The 24,563-nt window shown below is 47.0% G+C and overlaps 1 protein-coding gene across 6 annotated transcripts in view; it reads right to left on the bottom strand.

The window, feature by feature from the left end:
- LOC142579011 (uncharacterized) overlaps positions 1 to 24,563 on the bottom strand; it is a 465,789-nt gene that overhangs the window by 269,190 nt on the left and 172,036 nt on the right. For all 6 annotated transcript variants that reach the window (XM_075688787.1, XM_075688827.1, XM_075688796.1 and 3 more), the window contains exon 2: positions 16,355 to 16,412. In XM_075688787.1, the coding sequence (XP_075544902.1) occupies positions 16,355 to 16,412 (58 nt within the window). The remainder of the gene's footprint in view (positions 1 to 16,354; positions 16,413 to 24,563) is intronic.

Below are 24,563 nucleotides of genomic sequence, written 5' to 3'. Positions count from 1 at the left end.
TATGCGACCGCTTTATAGAAGTCCGTAAATTTGATAAAGTAACTCTGATGGCTGCTCGGCTACGCAAGTGAGCCGGAATAACATTGCTGAAACCTTTTTCCAAACGGCCATTGCCAAAATAAACACCCGAAAGTCACACTCGCCCAAACCAAAAATTATTTGGGCAGTCAATATAGCGTCCACACACATTTTATTAGTTTGTAAGGGAGAAAAACCATATCGACCCTTTTAAATTTCAGAGGTTAGCTTGCAGAGCAAACAAGAATGGTCGCCGCCGATTCCGCAATGGCCCGCTCTGAAGCCGGTACTTCTATCATTCTGGGCGCTCCTGAATGCCTGGATTGCCCCAGGAAGCAATAGGCTCGTCGTTCTAACTGAATGCATACGCGAGCATAGTGCGCTTATATAGCACAGTGCCGCATAGTAAGGTGACATAAATTATCCGCTGAGAGAGTCCCGGTTCTTCGAACGGCATGTCAACATGTTAAAACGCTGCATAGTTCATGTGTTGCGCGTACACAGTTTTTTGTTGGCAAAGCCTGTGATCAGCAGCTATATCCGACTAGGATTAAATGATTTCCCGCTGTACAGGGGGTTGCGTGTGATAAAATGTAACTTCTAATCTCGAAAATATATGTATTCTTAAATATCTGAGCTGTAGAGAGAGAGAGAGAGAGAGAGAGAGAGAGAGATGAAGAGGAAAGGCAGGGAGGTTAACCAGATATCAGTCTCCGGTTTGCTACCCTGCACTGGGGATGGGAGATAGGAATTAGAAAGATGACACAGAGGAAAACGCTAAAGAAAGCACGCACACATGGAGACACACACACACACACACACACACACACACACACACACACACACACACACACACACAAAAGGCGTTCCAGTTAAAGACGTTCACAAAGGCCGGTAGATCGCAAAAAGCGCGCTTGCATGGCCCTCCTTCTGTGACGTGAAGTCCCTTCGATGGTGTAGAATTCTTTTTTCCGATAGCGGTTGGTCGTCCAGTTGGTCAAGTTCCTGGCGAAGGCATTCCCTCTGTGGACTGTACTGCGGGCAGGCGCACAAGATATGTTCAATTGATTCTTCATGGCCGCAGTGGTCACAGGTTGGAGCGTCGGTCATCCCTATGCGGAACGCATAAACTTTGGTAAAGGCAACGCCCAACCACAGTCTATGCAAAAGTGTGGCATCTCCACGGAGAAGCTGTGCTGGCGCCCGCATACTTAATGTGGGATCAAAGACGTACAGTCGAGAATATCTTAAAAGGGGGTCATTCCATTGTGACATGGTGTACTGCGGAGCAAGCAGACGGAGCTTCCGTGCTGCGTCAGTTCTAGAAAGTGGAATTGGTACGTGGTGCTCCTCAGTATGGGCTGAACGGGCAGCTTGATCGGTCCGTTCATTGCCGATAATCCCGCAGTGACTTGGAAGCCACTGAAAAGTTATTTTATGGCCTGCATCACTTACATGGTGTAACGTCTTTGTAATGTGAAATATTAGTTGTTCGTGCGGTCCGCGTCGTAAAGGTGGCAGTAGAGACTGCAGTGCCGCCTTAGAATCGCAGAATATCGTGCACTAGTGCGGCTGTTCATCATCAATGTGATGAAGGGCAGTAAAGAGCGCTGCGAGCTCTGCTGCCGTCGACGTTGTCGCGTGAGTCGTCTTAAACTTGATTGTTGTGACTGTCGCTGGTATCACGATTGTCGCCGCGGAGCTGTTTGGCAAGACAGATCCATCAGAGTAGATATGTGTAAAGTCACGGTAGTTCTCGTACAAAAATAGTAGCGTGAGCTGTTTAAGGGCTGGTGATGATAGCCCTTATGATGCTTTAGATGTTAGATGCTTTATAAGGCATCTAACCAGGACTCCTCATCACCACTTAGCCTCTCTGCGGACAGACCTCGCACATCTTTCAGCCAAACGATTACCGCACATGATGAATCATTGCCAGCTTGTTTCACTCCGGCTGCGAGACCTTCGATTCCTCCATGGTGCCTCGCTCAGCCAAAAATCAGCCTCACAATACCTGGCATATGAGCTGTTCGTGCTAAGAGCGGTTACGGGTGTGAATGGGTTAAGAAAAATCGGGTTGCCTTCCGTACGCTTTTCATGTCGCCGCTTTTTCATCTTCCTTCTTAACGAAGACCTCAGTTCTAATAACGAGATTAAAAAAAAAACTAACAGGCAACAAGTAGTCACAACTCATACACGCGTGTAACTGCTGTGGATCGCGCCAAAAGACAATATGACAAACCGAAAACGTGCGCTTCGTTGTATAACCGCATCTTCCAGACGACTGTACCGCAGGAAGTTGATTAATTAAAGACGATAATATTGAGCTATGAAAAGTCTGTTCAGAGCCGCAAAGTACTTCAACTGAGTATGCCTCTTAAACTATACGCCTTTTCAAATTAAAATGGCCTGCCTGCCAGCTGAACCGTTTCCTTCTCCCATGTGTGACAACGCAGAGTAACTGATGCCATCATGGGGTCAGAATAGATGTCTTGTCCGCATCAAGTCTCCGTACTGAAAGACTCAATCGAAAATTTTGTATTTTGGGTAAAGAGATTGCACATTCAACATGTGGTGGTCGCACCACTTTAGAGCAGAAGGCCTCCGCAACGTCCACCGGGACGCCAGCAGCGCATCAGTGTAACACTATACTTTCTTAAAAGAGCACTACGCAAAAGGAAGCGAAGTCTTTATTCTTCGCAGGTAAAATTTACAATACAGTATGCACTGCTGAGAATAGGCCGCACTGTTTCTTAGGGGGGGGGGGGGGGGTGGAGATGAAGGCCAGCACGAACGAGCGCAGAAACACCGTAAGCGCGACTCGAACATACGTGAACGTTCGTCAAAGCTCCGCAGAACAGTACCCACTATACGTGATTTGCGCTGAACGTAGGCGCCATTAGCATCGGCCAACCACCATATTAACTTGTTGCTGTGTGTGCTTCTGTATGTTGTGACCCTGTGTACTATCTACAAATGTGTCATTTCATATTATAATCAAGGTGCACCCAAATTACAGCACTGTAGCTTTTCCGCCTGCCGTCCCCTTTCCTCTTTCAGCTGTTTTCTCCCGATGTCTGCGTACATCTTTGGAGAGTCGCCATGGTTCGCGGCGTGCAAGTTGACGTCCCCGTGCCTCTGCCGGGGATGGTAACTTGAGCGGCGGCTGCGTCTAGGAAGCGGACGGGCCTCCAGAGCGACACCGATGGCGACGACACCAGTGTCTGCTCGCTCAGCAGTGACGACTTTGCCGATGACGCCTTGGAGCTTGTGCGAAGCCGCACGGCGAAACGAAGACACACCTCCATGTCTTCGAGCACGCCAACGGTAGGACCAACTCGGAATAACGCAGGCAGTACGATTCTATTTGTACCAGCACTGGCTACCGACAACTTGAGGCAACTGAACAGACCGTCTGTCTCGGCACAACTTCACCGGCTATGGGAAAGCACCAAGATTAGCTTTAGACAGCAGCATGACGGCAGCCCAACGTATTGGCGGGGCACTTGATTGGACTTGACTGATTTCAAGGCGATTTGCTGCGTGCACAGACAGTGTTCAACTCTGCCCCTCTTTTCTCTTTCTATTCCCCATTTCCCTTCCCCCAGTGTAGGGTAGCAAACCGGACGCTCGTCTGGTAGACCTCCCTGCCATTCTTCTTCTTGCTTTCTCTCTCTTAAAGTGTGTAAGAAATTAAGTTTAATTCATTCAATTATTCATTGATTCATATCTCACCTCTGTCATCCGGAGTATAGCATATATAGTGTAGGTGTATTGGCAGGCAAGCCTCTCCAGCATCCATTAAATAATGTTTCTTTCTCTCTCCCAGCACGGATTAGCATGCCGGTAACCACAAACGTGCGCACAGATTCTACGCGACAGCTCGCGCATTTCTCGCGAGCTCACTCACAGTAGCAGTGAAGTTACCATTTGAGAGCTCAGCTACAGCCACCATACTGCTTAGCTTTCTATAGCATCGGAAGTGATGCCGGCGCGGACGAGCCCACGCTTTGGTGTCGCTGTGCGAGAGAAAACTGACGACGTTGTGACCCTAGACCTGACGACCTTACATGAGCGAGAGATGTCGCTCATGTAACCTTTGCGCCAGCGTCAAGGCCCACGCATCGCCGCCCATCGCCCGTGTCGTCCTCTTCCACACTCCCCGTCGATGCTGTCGTGCTAGAGACTGCTTCTTCGCAGTCAACCTCACCACAACTGCTCCTAAAGTTGCAATCCTTTAGCTCTCCTTCCTTCTTTTTTTTTTTCGCGAACGCATTCTCACATGAAATAACAAGTGCAATAGCATACATCTGCTGAAAGGCGTGAGGCACTGCGGCCAATTCAAGGCATAGTACAAATAAAAGGCCTTTCATTTGCATGCAAAGACACGGTTGATGAATCTCTCTTCTCTTTCAAGAGGAAAGCGCTCAAGCGTGCAGCGTGATTGCAGCACTTGTTGCCCTCACCGGAGTGGCTTCTTATGCTCATCCTAGATTGTAATATTGCAACATGCGCGCGTGTCTGTGTGTAGAGTCGAGCACATAAGTTTACGGACCATGGAATCTGAGAAAGAGCTGAATATACCAGCAGCTTCGCAACGCAGTGTGGTATTCGCATTTACAGCCTCTACAAGTATATGCAAACAACATTCTGAAACACAGTTTCACTAGCTACTGATACAAACTACTCGGAAATTCAACATTTTCTGAGATACCATGGTGCGTGAATTTGTGTGGTCGACTGTACATGCGTGTTTCCGTAATTAACAGAAACGTTCGAACGCTTCGTCCAGCGTTCAAGCTGGTCTGTTTACGCAATAATAATAATCATAAAGAAAAAGCGAAACCTTGCAGGAACCGACACTGAAATGCTCTCAGCTTCTGGGCGTGCTGCTTTACCCGCAACATGCAGTTTTATATACAAATATTAGATCAGAACGGCAAGTTGGGCGAGTTAAGATTGTAGACAGGAAACAGTGAGGAAGCACTAAAGGTCGAAATAATCGGACTACACGGGCACTTTTGTCTCTATAGTTCTCTGTTCCTTCCCCATTGTTCGATTTCTTCAACAGAGTTAATAGAGAGAAATCTTATGCTATTGTGTGCGTGCGCTGCCAACGTGGCTGTTAAGCCAGCGTGCGCATGATGGAAAATACACGGACTCGTTATAACTTTCTCCTTCCGGCTTCAAGCGATGTGTTTTTCCAAGATTATTTGTCATTGTAAATTATTCGTATAGCAACGATTATCCTCGCGAAGCCGCTGATTTATATAATTCGTCTTTATTCAGAACATTATGAAAACATGATTTCTCACAACCACAGAAATAATTACCCATAGTGCGTGTGCTGCCCGAACATTTTTATTGTCTATACGTGATACTTACGCCCACAATTACTCGAAATTGTCAAGATTTGCATATGCGCTGGTAATTACGTATCATGTGAATTTGTTTAGAGCGCGCAGAACGCTTAACTGCTACAAAGGAGCGTTGAGAAGCTTGCGCTTAACAGAACTGAAAAAAAAAAAACCAAGAATGAACGTATCCACCCATGATTCGCAGAGTGTAGTTGAACGAGATTTCCCTCTGATTATTTTAGCATGAAACTCGACGATGCCTCCCCTTGGGCGTAAAGACTTACTTTTTTTCTCGACGATTGGAATCGTAAGCGTTCTCATTCGCACTAAATTTTCGAAGGCGAATGTTGAGCACGGTATGGCTTCGGTTACAGTACATGGCCTTTTGGATAGTATGAATTGAGAGTAGTCGTAGGAACTCTTTGGTTGACAAGCTAGCCAGTACTGTTTTTCATTGAGTAAGACTATTCTGCTCGCATCTGAATCCCGTAGGTGTCATGAGCTGGCCAATACCGCTCGCATAGATTCAATCACGATGTTCCTGCAGTACTAAAACTTGCGGCTCCTGTGTAGCACCTGTGGCATTGTGTCGCTTAGCTCAAGCTATAGAGAGTTCGATTCCACGGGGCAATCAAAATTTGCATGTACTTTACCATTCCTAAGAGGCCGAAATTATACTTCTGAGCAAAAGCAAGCTACAGAAAAAAAAAAAGAAAGGTTGCGTGCATAAACCTAGCTCTCAGTGCAACCAGTCGGGTTTAATATACCACTTTATATGTACCGTAATAATTGCCCGTTCTTAAATTCTCTCTCTTTCTTTTATTTCATTTTTAATGTGAAGCATCCTTGTGCGATTGCAGCCACTTTTATCGAGGGCAGGCAATCAATCAACAGTGCTCGTACACGCCGGACAACGTTTCAAACGAGTTTCTTTGTATTTATTACACGGTCGCTGATGGTTAAAGAAACTGCGGGGAGTGCTCAAATACAGCGCTCAACGTTACCGCCATGGTTTGATTACGATCGCAAGATAGAGAAGCGGGAGGTTGAAGCGCGGGAGTGAAGGAGGTTTATGGCTGCTCGCATGTGCGCGGGGGTAGCCCGCCCGGCAACGAAATCGTGTCTTCATTGCTCGCGTGTCGCGCGGGGCCTGAACGAAGGCTGACCTCAAAGCGGGTGCTGGAGACTGCGCAGCGCAGTTGTTGCTTTATTGGACTTTACATGGCGTCACAAGGATCTGCGCGTGTCGGCAAAGAGCGCTGTAGTAACGACCTACGCGCGCTCAAGCGAAGAAAGGGGAGAAAAAGAAAACCTTTCCTCTTTTTTTCTTTTTTGAGCGCAACCATGTTTCTAGAGGGAAAACATGCACCGCGGCCATTGTTCGGCGTGGGCCTGTTTGAAGCGAGTGAGCGGAGATTGTCTCTCATGGAAATGAACTCCATGCGCTGGTTTGCTCCCAGCACAGGCCCACCCTTTTGTTGTCCGAAATGACGTTAGTAAATTCGCCCAAGCCGACAAGCCGCAGCGGCCTGTTTCGTTCGTCGCGTTGGTCGCCGTCTGACTCCCTCTCGCGTCAGACTCGCGCGCACGCTCGCGTGATGCGAAAGGCGCAGCCGCTTGGACTAAGTACGGCGTCCTGAGACGAAGGCGGCTCGTCGCTCCCGTCGTCGCTCTCGAACTAAATGGAGGATTGATTCCGGGGGAAACGAAATTACAAACTTTCTGGCTCGTCGTCCTCCGGTCGGTGTCTCGGTGCAGTGATTTACGACTGTTTTTAGCAAAAGAAAAGAAGCGTTTCCGAACGAAGGCACTCTCGCCACAGCATGCTTGCTCCTCCTCTGTTTTTTTTTTCTTTCTTCTTCTTAACGCTGCTGTCGCGCCCGCGAGCTGTCCCACACAGCCCGAACGTGCAGCTCCTGCAAACGATGAGTTTAGCGAGCGCCGTGAACCCACCTAATGCTTCAGCTGCCCGGCCTACGGCTTCTTGGGGCGGCGCTGTATGCCGTGCATGTCTCACCGCCGCGTAGACATCAAATCTTAAGCAGCCTTTTGGCGCGACGGGCGTATGCCGCCGAGACACCGTTCTGGTTTATGCTTTTTTTTTTTCGTTCTGCATGCAATGGGTGTTGCTGTGTAACGTTCTAGGGGGCTGACCTACGGGGTCCAAACGCGAGTTTTTGTATTCTTTGCTGTTCTCTTCTGAGACAAGCTAATTTGTAGCCTTTGATATCGGCGAAAGAGGTGGGGAGGATATGCCCGTGAGCCTAAATGCTTTTTGCACTATACGATCTCTGAGATCGTGGCTGGATGATAAAGCTGGAAGCCGAGAACACACACACACAAAAGGAAGGGCATGCGAATAAGGACAATCTGTGGACGCGCCAAGTTTTCTTGTCTACTCTTCTGTCGTTTCTGAGTATTACCTTCATTTGAGAACCTCAAGTTATTTGTTATAGGACTGAAATCTCAACCCTCGAGAGACTAAGACTGTAAAACAGAGAAGAAGAACAATATGGAAAGAGAGGAAATGCAGGGAGGGTGGCCAGATGAGAATTTCCGGTTTGCTGCTCTGCACACTGGCGGCAGAAATAGGGGTTGGAAGGAGGGCAGAGATAGTCAGAGATAGATAAATAGAAAGAATAAGAAGGGAGTTGCCCTTTGAGGCATTCTCATAGGTCATTGGATCACAATAAGCGTAATAGCGCTTGCAGGGCCTTCTGATGTGATCATAAGTCCCATCAATGTTGTAGAATTATTTCTTCCGACAGAGGCCGTTTTGATTGATTGAGCACTGATTAAGCACGACGAAAAGCGACTGTCTCTGTACACTGTACTATAGGGACTGTCACAAAGTATGATGCAATGTTTCCTCGTCACAGGCTGTTGCGTGGTCAAGGCTGTTGCCGTATATGAAGAGCTGAGAGGACACAAAGCATGAACGCCGTTCAGTCTTCATAGCTGTGCCACTCAGCGCTTGTGACCGCCAGTTTTACGGCGTTGTGTACTTTGTCCTTCCTAGGATGCTGCCTTAAGCATGTCGAACCAACGCGCACGTAAACTTGTGCACAGCTGTGTACCGCTTGGAAACCAGCTTGCTTACGTCCCTATGGCTGTACGAATCTCGCCCAGCTCGGCCGTTTCAAGCACAACTCGCTGATGATGGAGCCGGCAGCTCCATCATCAGCGCGTTGTGCTTGGAACGGCGTGAAAGTGACTTGCGAAACTACCACCAGTATGCTCGTCATTCAAGAAAATTTATGGGCGAAACTTTGCAAAAGCGCCTTGAAGAGTGGGGCGTATAAACGACCACAGCACGTTTTCTTGCCGATTTCCTTACGTGCAACTGCCAACCCAAATTATGTGCAGGAGCAAGTGTGAAATGACGCGCTCGCCTATAGAAGCTAGACACACAGTCAATTCCAATGACGCATGCATTAGCAAAGTCTATCATTTTGTAAAAAAAAAAAAAAAAAATGGGGGAAAGAAGGAACGTTCTTTACATATGTTAAATGAAACAACAAGCGCGATCTCAATGTTGTCTGCTGTGGTTTTTTCGTGGCCTTGTTTATGCTTACTTCGCAATAAACACGTTCCCTATATGACGTTTTGGGTGGCATATCACACGACACAACTGGCAGGCCGTATTTAGACGGTCTGTTGACTTGCGACCTGTTGACTTGCTCAGACCGGCATGTTGAGTTCAACAAGTGCAGCCAAGATGGCTTTCATTACAGAGCCTTACTCGACTACTCGTTCGATGCTGGGTTACATCCAACAATTATTATTTTTCCTTTTTTATTATTTTTTATAGCTTAAGGCAGCCCTCCTCGAAGAAAATGAGAAAAAGTACGGCTGTGGAAACTGTAGCTAAATATGTTCTTGTAAATTAGAGCTGTGTGTTGTCCCGTGTGCTTTTTGTATCCGTGTCGTTGTGCCCGCGCTACAAGTTACAAGCAAGAAACGCCTATAGTAATGCCTGCCATTTGCTCACGGAGTGGTGCGCCATTCAAGCAGATAATTCTAAATCTCTTAACGACGGCATTTGCCTCCTAGGCCAGTGTTCAAGACAACGCAAACACAATGCAGGAGTCCGGTTGACCCACATTCCGGCAAAAGTGATGCAAGGCTTAGAAACGTCTGTTTGTCGTTCATACCCTTTTTTGTATTCATGCTGCTCTACAAGTTGACTATCTTAACTAGCTATAATAGCCGGCCACGACATTTACTTTTCTTTCAGCGTATGTCGGACGCCTTGGGCGATGGTAGTGCAGAAGGAGCACACCATATTTTTTCGAAATAAGAACTGATCGTACTTATGCAACGATTTCCCACGTATATGCTAGTTCTTTCTTAAATACCTTCAGGAAAGGAATTGCTGTACTTGCATGGGCCCTTTACCTTTGCTCCGGTTTTCGTCTGGTGAAAAGCACGCCGAGGCTTCCAATGGAATAGACGACACGAAAAAGGAAAGCGAAGAGAGTTCAGCAAGTAGGTTCAAAGTTGGCTGAGAGTTCGCTGACTTTAAGCAGGAGGATAGAAAATAAACAGCTTCTAGGCGTATCCCCGCTCGATTGTGACCCCACGAGCGCATCACTGCAAACGCTGCCTTCGCCCCTCACAGTGCTCTTATCAAGCTGGTACTTGTATATAGGGTGTGCCAGCTGACGTCAGGCAAGCATGTTCAACGGAGATTTAGAAAGGCCGGTACAAAATACAATCACAATACTTACGGTCCCTACGGGTTTGGTCTGTGACAACCGAACACCGTAGGTTTTCTAATTGTATGTTGCACGGCTCTTTTTAAATCGTCTTTTTTTTTGTGTTGAGCAGCTTGGCTAACGTTAGCTAGGACACACGGTCTTCAAGAAAGCCGTCAAGAATATCGCCATTTGAATCACTTCTGCACCCCTTACGAATTATTTAACAGGGCCCTAACGCCGCGGGTTCTTCTGAAAACTATTCGCCCGAACGTAGCGAAACCGACTTGCTCGGGACAGGTTGCTACGGTGCCAAACTTATGTAACCGTGCCTGGGAGGCGCGCACTTTATGTGAAATCCTCTGATGTGGGGCCGTATAACGTAAAACTATTCCAATATGTTTTTATTCCAATCTCCTGACGTCGAATTTGCTTAACCGCCGACGCAAGCATCGAGCGGTCACCCGCAGGGTTGTCTGAACAAACCAATAAAATGCTCCCCTCGTTCATAGGAGGTCACTTTTGTTTGCTTGAAAAACGAATAACATTGCCTACACTGAGCGGCTTGTCTTATCTAATTGGCTGACAAGAGGCGAGGAGCATGCTCAAGTAGAGAGGGATTCGCTGGGGCCGATCCACTGCACTGAAAATTGACAAGCGGATGAAGAGCGTGGTGCCGGTGTCTGCGATTGGTCCGCTTTCCCTTACTTAGCTCGCGGTGGCTGGTCGATAACCGCGGCGGCATGCAACGGAAGCTTAAGAATGACGCTAAAACGGATCCTCAGCAAAGAAGAGTTGGCAGAACGCAGTCGTAAACGTTCCGAAAGTGCTCGAAAGCGTTACACGGCCACGCAAAAAGTTTTATTAGACGTAAATAAATGCATGCTCTCCGGCAGGGGCGAGTAGCTAGTGCCGCAGCGATCGGCGGCAGCCATCTTTTATTCCTTTCGGAACGGGGTAGTCTGCGGCTATTCAGAAAAAAAATTCAGTTTTGTTCGGCGTATTAATGCATCTTTAACGCGTACGCGTCACTTTGACGCGGTCAGTTTTTGCGGTTATAGGACGTCGTGTGAGAGGCAGGTGAAGTAGGTGCAGCCCGAAAACTTTTGACCAATAGCCGAGGCCTAATGGCAAAAAGGCGTCCAATCAGAAATAACTATTCTTGTTTTGTTCGGTCAATTTATGCATAATCAGTGTGTACACGTCATATCAGATGGGGAGCTATCGCGGTTTTCGTGACATCGCGTGACAGACAGGTAAAGTGGGGTTGGTCCAAAAAAGCTTTTGAACAATCGCGGTGGGATGATTGCAGAATTGAAATAGAAAAGTTTGGAATAGTTTTACGTTATAGCGCCCGTGGTCTCGTAATTTAGTGCGTGCTTCTTGCGCGCCGAAAGTTGTTTAAGTGCCTGCGCTCGGCTGCCAGGACCGCGAGAAGGGGGATAGTGTTGAAGTGTCGGCTGCAATACGTGTGCGCATAAGATTAATCGAAGACGCCAAGATTAAAACGCCAGGAGCCTTATAGGTAACCTACACCCTTCGCCTTAAGAAGTAAAATAAATATCGTGGACGAAGAAAGGGGCATGTACAGTGCTCGGCGATTCAAACGCGATAATCGGACACCATGGCAGCCTGCGCTCTTCGCGCAGCCTGTGAGCGCGGGAAGATCGCTGGAAAGCCAAATTCAGTCGCAATGCGTCACAAGGTCTCTCGTTTTCATCGTATACCACAGTGCCCATCATATACCAGTGTCCCCAGCGCCGACCTGTGGCGGAAAAGGCGCCGGCAGCCACGCACTCCCACTAGTGCGCGTTTGAATCGCTGAGCACTATCCCGGATCTGTGGTCTCGGAATGAACCAGCTATATCCCCGTACCGAAGTTTTGTCGCTAGGAGGCGCATTACGCAGCATACACTACGTTAAGGGCTTCTCGCAACTGGCGAGCGCATAGACGTCACCACTTCAGTGGCGATCCTCAATCAGGAGAGGAGACGGCCGAGTGCGCCTGTCATTTCAGGAACCGTATACCTTCGCAGTCTTGGAGATTTTCTGTGTGCTGATTCACAGCACATGGCCTTGTCGATATACCATTACATGCACAGGCTTATTTTAACGCAACTACATGAGGGAAAAAAAGAAGAAAATAATATATAGACGGCACCGAGTGATCTGAACTAAAAAAAAATGAAAAATAATAAAATGATTTACACCCTTAAAAGCGAATAAGGGCGTAAATCAGGCTTAAAATAAAGGGTGTAAATCGGTCTATAAATCCCGCCTTTACACCCTTTTGGATGCAAGGGTGTTAGTTATAAACTGGCCTACACCCCAATTCCCTTTCAATACCCATTTACACCGTTATTCGCTTTTAAGGGCATAAATTATTTTACAGGGTGTCTCATCCATTTTTATTCCTTTCGTCATGCCCCTGTGCTAAAACGAACCCCTTCGTAATGACTCGTGATTCGTGAACTTGTGTTATGTAACATAAACTTGTAAATATATGGCAGAGGCGTGAGCACTGGCCAATCGGGAGCTTCAGCGAGACGTGTACGAATGCAGGCACCAGCCTATCACCTGCCACTTTCACCTACCAAAAATACTGCAAGCTTGACTGCTGGTGTTGCTGCTTCATTTTTATCCTCTTCTTTCTTTTTTTTTTGACGCTGTTCAAAGAGAAATTAATAAAGATTCCAGGGTAGTTTTTCTTCCTTTCGCGACAGAACGCAGCCTCTATTTCGACGATGCCCGCGTCTGCAGTCCCCATATAGCTTCTCTCGGACAAAGATAGCTGTCGCACGGTTCGAGGACGCCGTGAGCGCTAGCTGCGGCGGCTACGAGGTCGTTTTTTGCTCTGAAATTCGGGCGCAGCTGCACACGTTAGCGCGGTCCGACAGGCAACGCCGCCACGCACGAGCGAGCTCGAGCACAGCGGCGCTTCGGTGGCCACCAGCATGACGGATGGCCACCTACGCATACCGCCGCGACCCTTGCACGCGACGGCTCAGGGAAGCAGACGCGGCGCTCCCAAAAGTGCGCCCGCGAGGTGAAGGAACGCGCAGGGAACGAGCCGATGCTACCGGTCAAAGCCAAACGGGAAAACACAAAGCTCGCTCGTTTTTGTCCTCTCTCTCTTTCTCTCTGTTTTATATCGCAGCACCACAGAAAACATGTGTAAATAGTCACGCGAGAAGGTCTCCTTTCAGTACAACACCAGTCGAAAATTGGCTGCGCCGTGGTGGATCGGTGGCCAAGGCTGGGGGTGAAATGCGTTAACACTCGTGTACTCATATTTGGGTGCACGCTAACGCTGGTAGTCAATATTATTCTGTATACCTCCACTAAAGCGTCCCGTGTAGCCCCAGTACTCATTTGGCACATTAAGCTCAATCAATCAATCAATCAATCAATCAATCAATCAATCAATCAATCAATCAATCAATCAATCAATCAATCAATCAATCAATCAATCAATTCAATCAATCAATCAATTCAATCAAATAAAACGGTGACCGCGACAGCTCGCCATATCGAAGGGAAAGATAAACTAACTTCGAGACGAATGCGTTTGTGCACTCCTTGACTTCTCGTAAGTCTGCAAGCTTTGACAATAGCGTAGGACCAATACCTGCTCGGCACATTAACTAGTTTCGCACTTACCATTTCTATAAGCCCGTATGAATATAAACTTAAACGTAAGAGTGCAGAACCTGATTCCCTATTTTTAATTTCAGAGAAACCTACGAATCGGTATCTCGCTCATTACTGTTACAGAAACTAGTTGATACACATACTAACAGGGTGGTGAATAGTTATAAGCAGCTTTTTTTTCGCACAGAAAATTAACCATTATATGTAAAATGGGTCACGTATGGCTACCACAGAGGTGATAATTTCTCGTTTTCTCCCCTTACGCTTTCTTTCGCTGTTCATCCCCTTCCCCACGCGCGGGGTAGCCGACCAGAATTGTATAGACCTGGTTAACCTCCATGCCTTTCTATATATACATCCTCTCTCTCTCAACCTCAGGTACTCTTCTTGTTTTTGATTTATTATTCATGATATTTCACATTACTTGAATTGTCAAATGCGGTTATTTGCAAATGAATGCTCTTTTTCTACGAGCAAGATTGTGCACGGCTTGGTGCTGGCCTGCAACGCATGCAGGCGTGGTCAGTGGTATGTTCTTAAACACCGCTAAATGGCTGTACGTTTATTCTTTATTCCTTTATTTTAAGTGTAGAAAAATAGGAAGGAGTGGGTAGAGGCGTCTTTCACAAAGAGAATTAGTATAATAATACGCAATTGTTTTCTGCACACCCAAGAGTTAAGAAAAAAAAAAACAAGCCTGTAAAAATATCCGTGGTTGGTCCGAATTCGTTAACAGTTAATTTGCGAGAGTCAGTCGCTCTATTTGTTTTCTTTTTGTTTTGCAGGCAAACATAAAGCAGTTCCATCAGTAATTACTGCTATTCTTACATGAGTACGCCCTGCATACTTACATCGAAAAGAGCCAAATAATTTGATTCGGTTTATTAAAGGAATGACGGGCGAGGGCTTGACGGCGTACATTTGTTTCAGTGAGGCTATTTAGATAGCGTTTGTTGTTTCGTTGCGTAATCCCGCAGAGAAACAGAGATGTTTACTGGCATATTTGTAGCGGTCGTTTAGATGGCTGTACGTATACACCGATTTGGTGCATGTGCGCTGTCCTGTGTTGAGCCATGTCCAGCGATGACATAGTTTCCGTGAAACAGAAGTCTGCGGGAGACCTCGAGAAAGACACATTCCGCGGTTTAAAAAAATAAATAAAAATAAGCCGCTGTCAAAGAAAATATTCAATCAGCCACTCGTGGCGAGGTATGTTATGCACTAGTGCAGCGTTCGTTTCATCTCCGCCAGGCTCTGAGCGAGGCGAGGCGTAGGTGACGACGACAACAACAACAACAACAACAACAACAACAACAACAACAACAGCAACAACATGCAACAAGACAACAACTTGGCCGGTTTTCCCAAAGATATGTATCTATATAGCGGCGCAAAAATGTGCGCCCTAATCTATAGTTTTACTTCTGTTTATCACAAAGAAACAGATTTGTCCAATAACCTAGCTTCAATCCTCACATCATGTATCATCCCGCAAAGTTAATCTATCCAATGTTAGGCAGAATCCTCGCGTGACAAGTTTCTTGAAATACCGAAAGACAATGAAAAAATAGAATAACTTCTCTTCGGAACTCGCGTATTGCCTATTTAAAAAAAAATAGACAGAAAATAGAAGAAACAGTAGTCTTGTTTAATAATCACTTGCCTCTCACAATAAGGCCTCGATGGTACCACGGATCTGTTCTGAGTGAATAAGAAATCTTCATCTATGTATAAGCACTCAACCGCTTATACCCATGAAAAGAATATAGAAATAGGGGGCTGCCGAATACGAATTCCTCATTACTCTAACGGTCTTGGCGACGTAAGAGACATGTTATAACCAAAACTAGACCAAAACAGAGTTGTTAAAACTTCTCTTGGTTTAAAATGACAGTTGTGAGGTTGCCACTTGGTGTGCATGCAAGCACTACAAGCACTGCGCGTGCATGTATTTATCCAACGCACTATTGGGTACATAGGTTATTTAAAACTTGGTGGCTGGGGCAGTTCTTACGAGAGAGGGTCCACTGTGTGGTAATGACTGCTTCGCCCTTGAAAATCCAAAATGAAGTACGCATATAAAATAAAACGGGAAAAGAAGATGACTGACGGCCAAGAAGATGTGAGCGATATGGTGGTCAAGCGGCATAAAATGCCCGCACGTGTGAGGCGCTGTACTTGGACAAGGCTTGAGCATGCGCACCACATTTGGTATACATGACCTGAAGGCTGCGTGGTCGCGGTTGCTTCACTAGTTTTTAACTAGCTAACGCTACGTCAGCTTGCGGGTATCTTCATAATGCGTCGTTTCCAGGAATCTTCTGGACGCACGAAAACGGAGCATAAGATAGGAAGAAAGCTCGGTTGAAGGCCTGGGGATGGTAATGGAGACGCATTTGCAGCCACGTGATGAATATAATTTTTTTTTATTCCAAGCGCTGGCACATCTTAAGAAGAGAAGTGTGGCAAAAAAAAAAAGAAAGGAAAGAGAGAAACGACCCGATTGTCAACGTTTATAAAACCTTTCGTACTCTTATAGATCATAGACACGTCATGACCGAAGCACACGCGTGTCCCCGAGGAAACTGAAGGTAAGAAAACGCAGATAGAGAGAGAGAGAGAGAAACTTACCGGGTGGGCACATACACTCTGATTCTGGACTATTTCTTCTATTCCTAGTTAGAAGGCTCTGTAAGAAGAAAACAAAAGAAAAAAAACAAAATGAGGATCAGCCTCTTATCGCACATTGTGGAATCGTTACAAGGCATTGATATATTAAGCACGAGCACTTGCTGACGACAATGTTTGGAAGAAGCAGGATTGTTTGCTTATCTTGCAAGCACACACAAACACACACACATATACGCATCCACACGCGCAGAAACATCGTAAGGTCGTAATAAGCATTCGTTAATTCAGGTCGACCTGCTAAATTACGAGTTATAATCCTCCCATTATCTCAAGTTCCTGGTAGCGCTAGACGTTCTGTCGGCGAATTACGCACGACAGATTAATTTCCGCGTGGAACCAATAATCACCTCATCAGGCTTTGGCGGTCAAGTCTACCTGTAGAGTGAGCGGGGACAAAATATTCCCACTGAGGTTACGTCTCAGCTGAGCAGAATCCGCTCACGCAGTTTGCACAAACCTGATAAAGAGGGCCCCAGTTGGCTCATGAAAGCAAAGTTACGCGTCTGTTTGGGTTAACACGCATTGTTGAGGCCTGACACAACCAGTGACACTTTGGAAGGTGCGTCGGGACGCGATCCGGTACAGTCGAGTCGATTCGCATCGGGTGGGCGGTGCGCAGTCAAAAACCAGACAGGAACTGCAATCGTTCGTTACCTCCATTACCACGCTTCGACGCTGGGTGCTGCGGCGATTAGACGATTCGCGTGAAATGAAGTTGACGTAAACAATGTTCGGTTGCGATGCTGCAGCACGACTTCTGGCTCAAGTCGATTCACACAAATAAATTTGAAGATGAATCTTCACTTGGCGCAGAACGACTGTTTCGCTGTTCAATACACGAAAAGCGCAAAAATGCTCACAGCAGACAGCCATTGTTGCCTACCGAGAGCACTTTTGCGTTTTACCCTGTTACGCGTACAAGGAAACACATGATCATAAACTCCTACCATAACATGCCAGTCTCTTCAGCCAGGTTAATCTTTCCTTTTTAGTTCTCTCCGCGTTTCTCTCTATGAGCGGGTCTTTCTCCTAAGACTGATGTTGCTATGGTGATCGGAAACATGTGGTAATAAGATGTGCCTTCAGTTCGAAAACTGCTGATTATATGCAACTCCTCTTGGGACGAAGTAGCGACTGCGAGCAGGAGCTGCGCCATCGCGTGACCTCTGTGATCTTGTGCACGAAGGTGTGTGTAATCTCGTAGGACACGTATTACAGCGAAGCTCTTAAGGGCTACTTTCCCCACTATCGTGTCCGTGCGTTAAAAAAAAAGAAAGAAAAGCACGAAGATAGTGCAGTGGCCGACCCGCGGCGGAGGTGAAGCAGGGGTTAAGCACTCGCCGTACCTGGGCCGATCCCGAATATAGTGAAATGCCAGGCCGACCCGCGGCGGAGGTGCAGTTCGTCATTAAGGGACCCACATACATAGCTTCGCTTGTCATCCTTCGTCACACAGTTGAAGGGCACTGAGTTTTTTATTTCAGAAATAGTGCCAATCTTAGTATGCGGCCACAGGCAGGAGTGGGCAATACAGCGAAAGCGAAAAAAAAGAAGAAACAAGTAATATGAAATCAAAACGCTTCTTGACCCGCCGCGGTGGTGTAGTGGCTATGGCGTTGCGCTGCTAAGCCCGAAGGAGCGGGATCGAATCCCGGCCGCGGCTCTCGCTTTTCGTCGGGGGCGAAATGCGAAAACGCCCGCGTAACGCGCATTGTGTGCACGTTAAACAAACCCGGGTGGTAGAAATTATTCCGGAGTCCCACGCGCACTAAGGCGTGCCTCATAATCATATCATGGTTTTGGTACGTTTAACCCCAGAATTTACTTTTATTTAACACATTTCACGTAAAGTGAGACAAGAAACAATGTATCAGATCAACAGAAAACTTATTATTTCAACAAGTGATAACACAATTTACGCACTTCAAAAATGCCCGAATGGACTTGGGCGAAAGTGACCACGACAATTAAAAAAAAGGTAACAGCACTTGCTGAAACAACACGGAACAGCAAGATAAATGGCTATAGACGGAAAAGTGTAGCTGATGTTTGGAACGTGATAGCAATACAAAAAAAAAGAAGATGACAGCTGTTAGGCTGCCCACCCAACGTGTAGATGAATGAGTACACGTCGAAACACTCAACTGGTTTTTGCGGGCAAACGATTCCATTCAGTTACAGTGTGCGGGAAGAACGCGTTTTGAACGCATTTGTCCTATACACTTGGAATCATACAATGTCGCATCAAGAACAACTTAGGGAGATCTGACGCTACACTGCGTGCGCCACCTTTGTGCCAACTAAGTAACAGGTCTTTTAGCAAGCACTGACTAGGCCAACAAGCAGTTCTGTTGCAAGTAAGTACGGGACGTATAAAGCATAGCTTTGTCTAAACTTTGTCATTCTTATTTCTGTATAAACTTCGCACCACTACCGTGCTCCTAAAATGGTTGATGAATCTTTCCCAGTTCTGTAACCACGTTATGTAGGTGGTTTACAGTAGACGTGTCTACCTTCAAGTCGCAAGCGTGTGGTTGTCGTATTTGACCTCGCTGCCTTTGGTTATCTGATGCGACTTACAACGTAAAGGATTCTGAAATGCTAGGGAAACACTTTATTAGTGCTAAGATTGGTATAATGCCATGATTTATCATATTTACGTCAAGATCGGTATCACGTTTGAGCTACACTATTATTAATTAAAGATGGGTCCGCGGGCGTTCATGTCAGATATAAGCTCTGATCGATATTTTGCGAGGTATTTGCCTTAAGAGTAGACGGCCGGTACAAACAACGCGACATAAGCCACACTGACGGTGCCCCGTGCCTGGATTTAGCAAACCACCAGGAGGCTCATTACTGCTTGACAACGTTGCCCGAAATAGCTCGTGTCTACTCTTTCTTTAACTAGTCGAATGTTTAGTAGCGTGCATGTGCATACGTCTCATTGCATGGTCATTATGTGAAAAAAAGAAAAAGAGCTCAGCACCAGCCAAGAAAGAAACAAAGGCAACAAGAAATTGATCTCTGCTGCACAGTGAACCATATGCCTCCGACCCAAGGTAAGCGCCACGTGACAAAAAAAAAAAAAAAAAGGACAGCAAGCGTCCTCTGCTATACTTTGAGCACAGACTGTTATTTGACAACCAGTTTTGAAAGAAGGCACAAGCCGTCTCTACACGCTTCTGTGCGTTCGCTTCGTTAGAGGACAAATTGCGGGAGATGCAACTCATTTGCGAGAAGAAAACACTGCGTCCCTCCTTTATGTAGGTCGTGGTCATCAACGTGATAAATCGCGACGCGAAATGCATCATCTTGCAATCCACAACGTTTTTCCGCGTATAAAGCAACTTCAGCGTGTCATACGCGCAGCCGTAATGAATATATATATATATATATATATATATATATATATATATATATATATATATATATATATATATATATATATATATATAGATATATATAGAATAATAATAATAATAAACGGAGAAAGACAGATGTAGATGTGCATATAAGAGCATAAAGCTATGGGCTCTGCGCTATCTGCGGGAACTCATGCCTGAGCGAAGCGCAATGTTCCGCCGCTGACACTCCATTACTTACAGGGAGGACATAAATCCGTGCCTTGATGCTTGTGTGCGCGCGTGGCAATGGCTGTGAACGCAAGCACAGAAGCTGCTTCGTTTTCGTCGCTCTCAGTCGCGTTCCACAATAATCGTGTTCAGCGATATACATAGCCTTGCTTTTTATTTCTTTCTTTCTTTCTTTTTGCTACGTCTGGGAGGGTACGCAAGAAAGCTTCATTGGATGCGCACTCCGCTCGTCTTCGTGTGTAGGGCAGTCACACAGGAGATGTTTGGTATTTTTCTTCGACACCACATCTGCTACAATTGGGACTGTCCGCTATTCCATTTAGGAATTAGTAGGCGTTTGTGAGGCTCCTGCTCGCAAGCGGCACAGTAGGGTTTCTTCCCGTCAGTTATAACCAGGTAAAAGTTGCAATGTCATATGCGGGTTTATGGCACATAGGCGCCGGTTCGTGAACTCCGGTGTGTTCCATTTCCTTCGAGTAATAATATGGGCAAGACCGCTGAGGTGCCGCGCTGCATCCGTTCTCGACAATGGTATCGAGGTGCTTTCACGTACGTCGTGTGCCTCACGTGCAGCTTTGTCGGCAGTTTCATCACTGGTAATGTTGCAATGCTCAGGGTAGCCGCTAAAATACAATGTCGTGGCCTCCGTCCACCGCTTGATGGCAGCGTAATCGTATCTCTGCTATGGGCTGCGGCGCAAGCCTTCGTAGCTTTGGCGCACTTAGACGACCATCCTTTCACGGCGGAGAACATCATGCGCCAGTGGTGTCGTGCGTTTCCTATGTGCAATGTCACAAACGCGCTGGTGCGTTTCTTGAAATGCATCGCCCTGTATGACCGCCTGTGACTGACTCGGAGATGAACGCTTGTGTGTGTAACAGTGGAAACTGTGAACTTCTTTCTTCCTCCTCCTCTTTCAGTCCCCTTTCCCCCTACCCCAGTGCAGGGTAGACTACCGGGTTCAGCCTGGTTAATCTCTCTGCCTTTCCCTTATTACTTCTCTCTCTTTCTCGCTGGATGCGCTCAATACGTAACAGTGCTCCTAAATGCATACATGCGAACATGGTACAGCATTGAATACAGTACAGCGCTAAGTGGCAATAATATATTTTTTCAATTGTTTATGCCATTCTATGAGGAATGAGAGTGAGAAGAAGCACTTATCTGAGTTTTGATCGTAAGAAACTTTCGAACGGTGCTGGCGAACAGCGTAGGCTTTGAAGTGCGGAAATGTACATTATCACAGATGGCTGCGCTGTTGTACTTTCGTCCAAAATATAGTAACCAGATTTCTGGTTGGGTACGGGAAGCTTGGAGGAGAAGAAGCGGATGTCAAGCATTACAGTTTGCCAGACATAGCATTTGGGTCTCAAGGCCACATCAGGCGTCGGACCACGTGATTAATATCACTGTGTTGTTGTTCTTGTAGTAGTAGTAGTAGTAGTAGTAGTAGTAGTAGTAGTAGTAGCAGTAGTAGTAGTAGTAACGATAGCAAAACACTTTTTTGATTCCTACTTATCTGCCGAACCATAGCAAAGATACGATTTTAAGTGCGCGGACAGTGGGGTTCTGTCAGACGAAGCTCTGCATTAGGGAAAAGAAAACGTTTTGGAAAGAAACAAACGAAGAGAGAACGTACCGAAACAGATCTGACACTCAAGTAAAAGAGAGAGAGCGAGAGAGACGAGACATAATGCCACTAGGACAAGTTCGTAAGTCTGAAGCTCGCGCGTATCCGCCAACATACGCACGAATTTTTTATGCGAAAGCATCAAATGGCCCATTGAGCGAAAAAGCCAACGTATGTAGCAGCGAAACGGCACCTGAATTCCAGTTGGCTGCCGTACCACGTTACGTGCGCGCCTCGACGGAGCAGAGTGGGCGAAAGGGAACACCTGCTGGAAGCGCTGGCGCGCAGGTGTAGCGTGAGGGCGAGGGTGTCACCGCCAGACACGTCACCGTCGCTCTCAAAAGCCTGCGTTATCCGCGCGTTGCTTCTCCGTGCAAGCTCTCGCCTGCGTTCTAACTTCGCGTCGGCAATTGCTATAAAGAAATTAATGTCAAAATAACAACAAATTTGAAACGAAGAACGTTGGCGGTAGTGAGTTTCAAACCTACGACCAGCGCCTCCTACATAGCAAGCTTATACACTCTGCTTTATGACATGGCCCTTGAACCAAAATTTCCATTGCCAAGCCCAGCGTGACGAAAGCGGTTACGTCAAAAATCAACACGGCGTACTCGGGAGCGTTACCATTAGATTCTACGGCAGTCGGGCAAGGTAGCATGACGTCACTGGTCGAACTGCACCGGCCTTGTGCAATTTAGGAGGCGTTGACCAAGCGTCTCAATGCCCTCACTTGACCAGGAGGAGTTCGTAACTCGAAGAACCGCTCAGTGGCGTTCAATTGGACGTTAATGCTTTCGCATTCACAACTTATAAGAAGTGCTTAGGTCTCGGATATTTCTTCTTTTTTCGTTTTTCTTCTTCTTCGTCTTCTTCTCTTTCTTCTTTTTTTCGTTGTTGTACGGACAACTGCGCGCATATTAACCCGTACAGGACATCTGGAAAAAGCCGCAAGGTGGGACAACCTTGATAGATGTCGGTCATAGTTTTCCCGTACAGATTTTCTTTGTAGCCTCGTATACATATAGCTGCTTTTCAGGCGGATGGCAATTTGCCATTTCATAACATTTATTTTACGACAACGAATCACAGTATTCCGGATTTCGGTTCTATTTCCGGGCTCTGAACGCATAATCAGTAACCAGCTGGCGAATGTCTCCGTAACTCTCCTTTATTTTCGCGCACAGGCTGTCGCCGAAGCTTTCCCAATGTCGCTAATCTGATGACAGATACCGTTTCATAAGCATATCGCCTTCCACTATGGAACGTTTGGCGTTTGTGCGCCACTTGTGATTTGCAACTTGGCGGCGTCTGCTTGCTTGTTATACTGTGTGGCGCTGTGTATACTGTGTGCTTGTCTGACACCTATGAATGCGTCACTTCAATGTCACCCTTGTCCTCAGGAGGATGACAAGAGTGCCCGGTGACAAGGGTGTCTGGCGTGTGGTCAAGCAAAGTCCTCCTGAATTAATTAATGAGTGTCGCCTGGCAATGAGAATGCCAGTCTATACGCCCAGATGACGTATACACTGGCGACGGCCCCGAAAAGTATAAGAGAACATCCACCGGCTTTCGTTTCGTGCACGTGTAGAAACAGTGATCGCGCACGACATGTCCTTGATGTTCACGCTGAAATTGGGTATTGGAAGAGCAGCTTGGAAGAGCAACTTGGAAAGGCCCGATGCCCCTTCCCTTGACTACGTCTGTTCAGCGCTCCTGATTCTTGTTCCGTCCTCACTAAGAGGGCTCAGAGGTGTTGTTTAGACGTCTGTGGCACGATAGAGCGTCATCTGGCTGCCATGCTGAGGTGCCTCGCCATACGGCACATATAAAACCACGCCCATCGATGCCACCAATGGGGATCGAACTCATGCGGCGACGTCCACCTGGGAGACGGACGCGTTAACGAGTCAGGTATCGCACAACTTCCGGGGTTTGTATATCGTACCCGACGCAGACTCGGGCCCGTATTCGCAAATATGTTCTTACGCTAGTACTTGTTCGTAAGAGCAACTTTCACGCAATCGTGATGTTGGACATATCATATTATCCAAGACGGCCGGCCGATGGTGAAATAACACTTACGAATGAAAAGCTTTGCGAATTCGATTCCCGGAGAGTAGTGGCGTCTGCGCGTTTATTTAGGAAGCATTATCCAGCTGTATGCGCTCACGTATAGCGTAGTTGGCGCGGGCGATATTGCGATCGTTCGCAGCGGGGCTTTCAGCGCGGCAGCCGTTTTCAGCGTTCCTCTCACAAATACAGCTGTTCATTGTATTCAACGCATCCGCTGCTGTCGGCAGTGCAATTCTGCCTTATGCGTGCAAGGAACCCTGTGCATATTTTTCTTCCTGCTCCTAAGGACAGGTTTTGTTTGGGCAAATTGCGCGAACCTGGAGAGCTCAGGCCGACGGAGCTTGGTCCGCGAGCGATATGAGAAAGCTGCGCAGCAAAAAGACACAGTTTGTGCCGGCAGTAAAACTATCCGGGAATTGAGTCAAATCCGTCCACTGCCTGCGCGCCATGCGGGTGCGCTCGTGCTCCCCCGTCCATGGCTTCACATCGCGCTGTCTTGTGCCGGTGGCAAGTGCACTCCGTTTCCGCTCGTGTGCGGCTTTATGATTCGGCCGCCCGCTCCCGTTGCCGAAGACATAAATCACGGCTCCGCCGTCAATGCCGGATCGTAAACGCAGTTTTTCTGTCTCGGCGAGCCATTTCCTCGCCCGGAGAGCTTGTCCTGAGCTCAAAGCACCGAAAAGCCCTATTATCGCTCCTATCGCTGGCGCCGACAGCAACGGCATGCGAGGCCATACAGCTCTGATTTTCTTCAGCCGAACAGTGGTGCTCAGCTACTGCGTTCGAGCGATCTGCTGGCCCCTTCCGAGCGTTGTTTCGCGAAATCACGGATCCACCGGCAGAAACGAAC

Source organism: Dermacentor variabilis, chromosome 1 (genome assembly GCF_050947875.1).
Source record: "Dermacentor variabilis isolate Ectoservices chromosome 1, ASM5094787v1, whole genome shotgun sequence".
Lineage (NCBI taxonomy): Eukaryota > Metazoa > Arthropoda > Arachnida > Ixodida > Ixodidae > Dermacentor > Dermacentor variabilis.
Note: the sequence above shows the minus strand (reverse complement) of the source record. Positions and strands in the feature narration are given on the sequence as shown.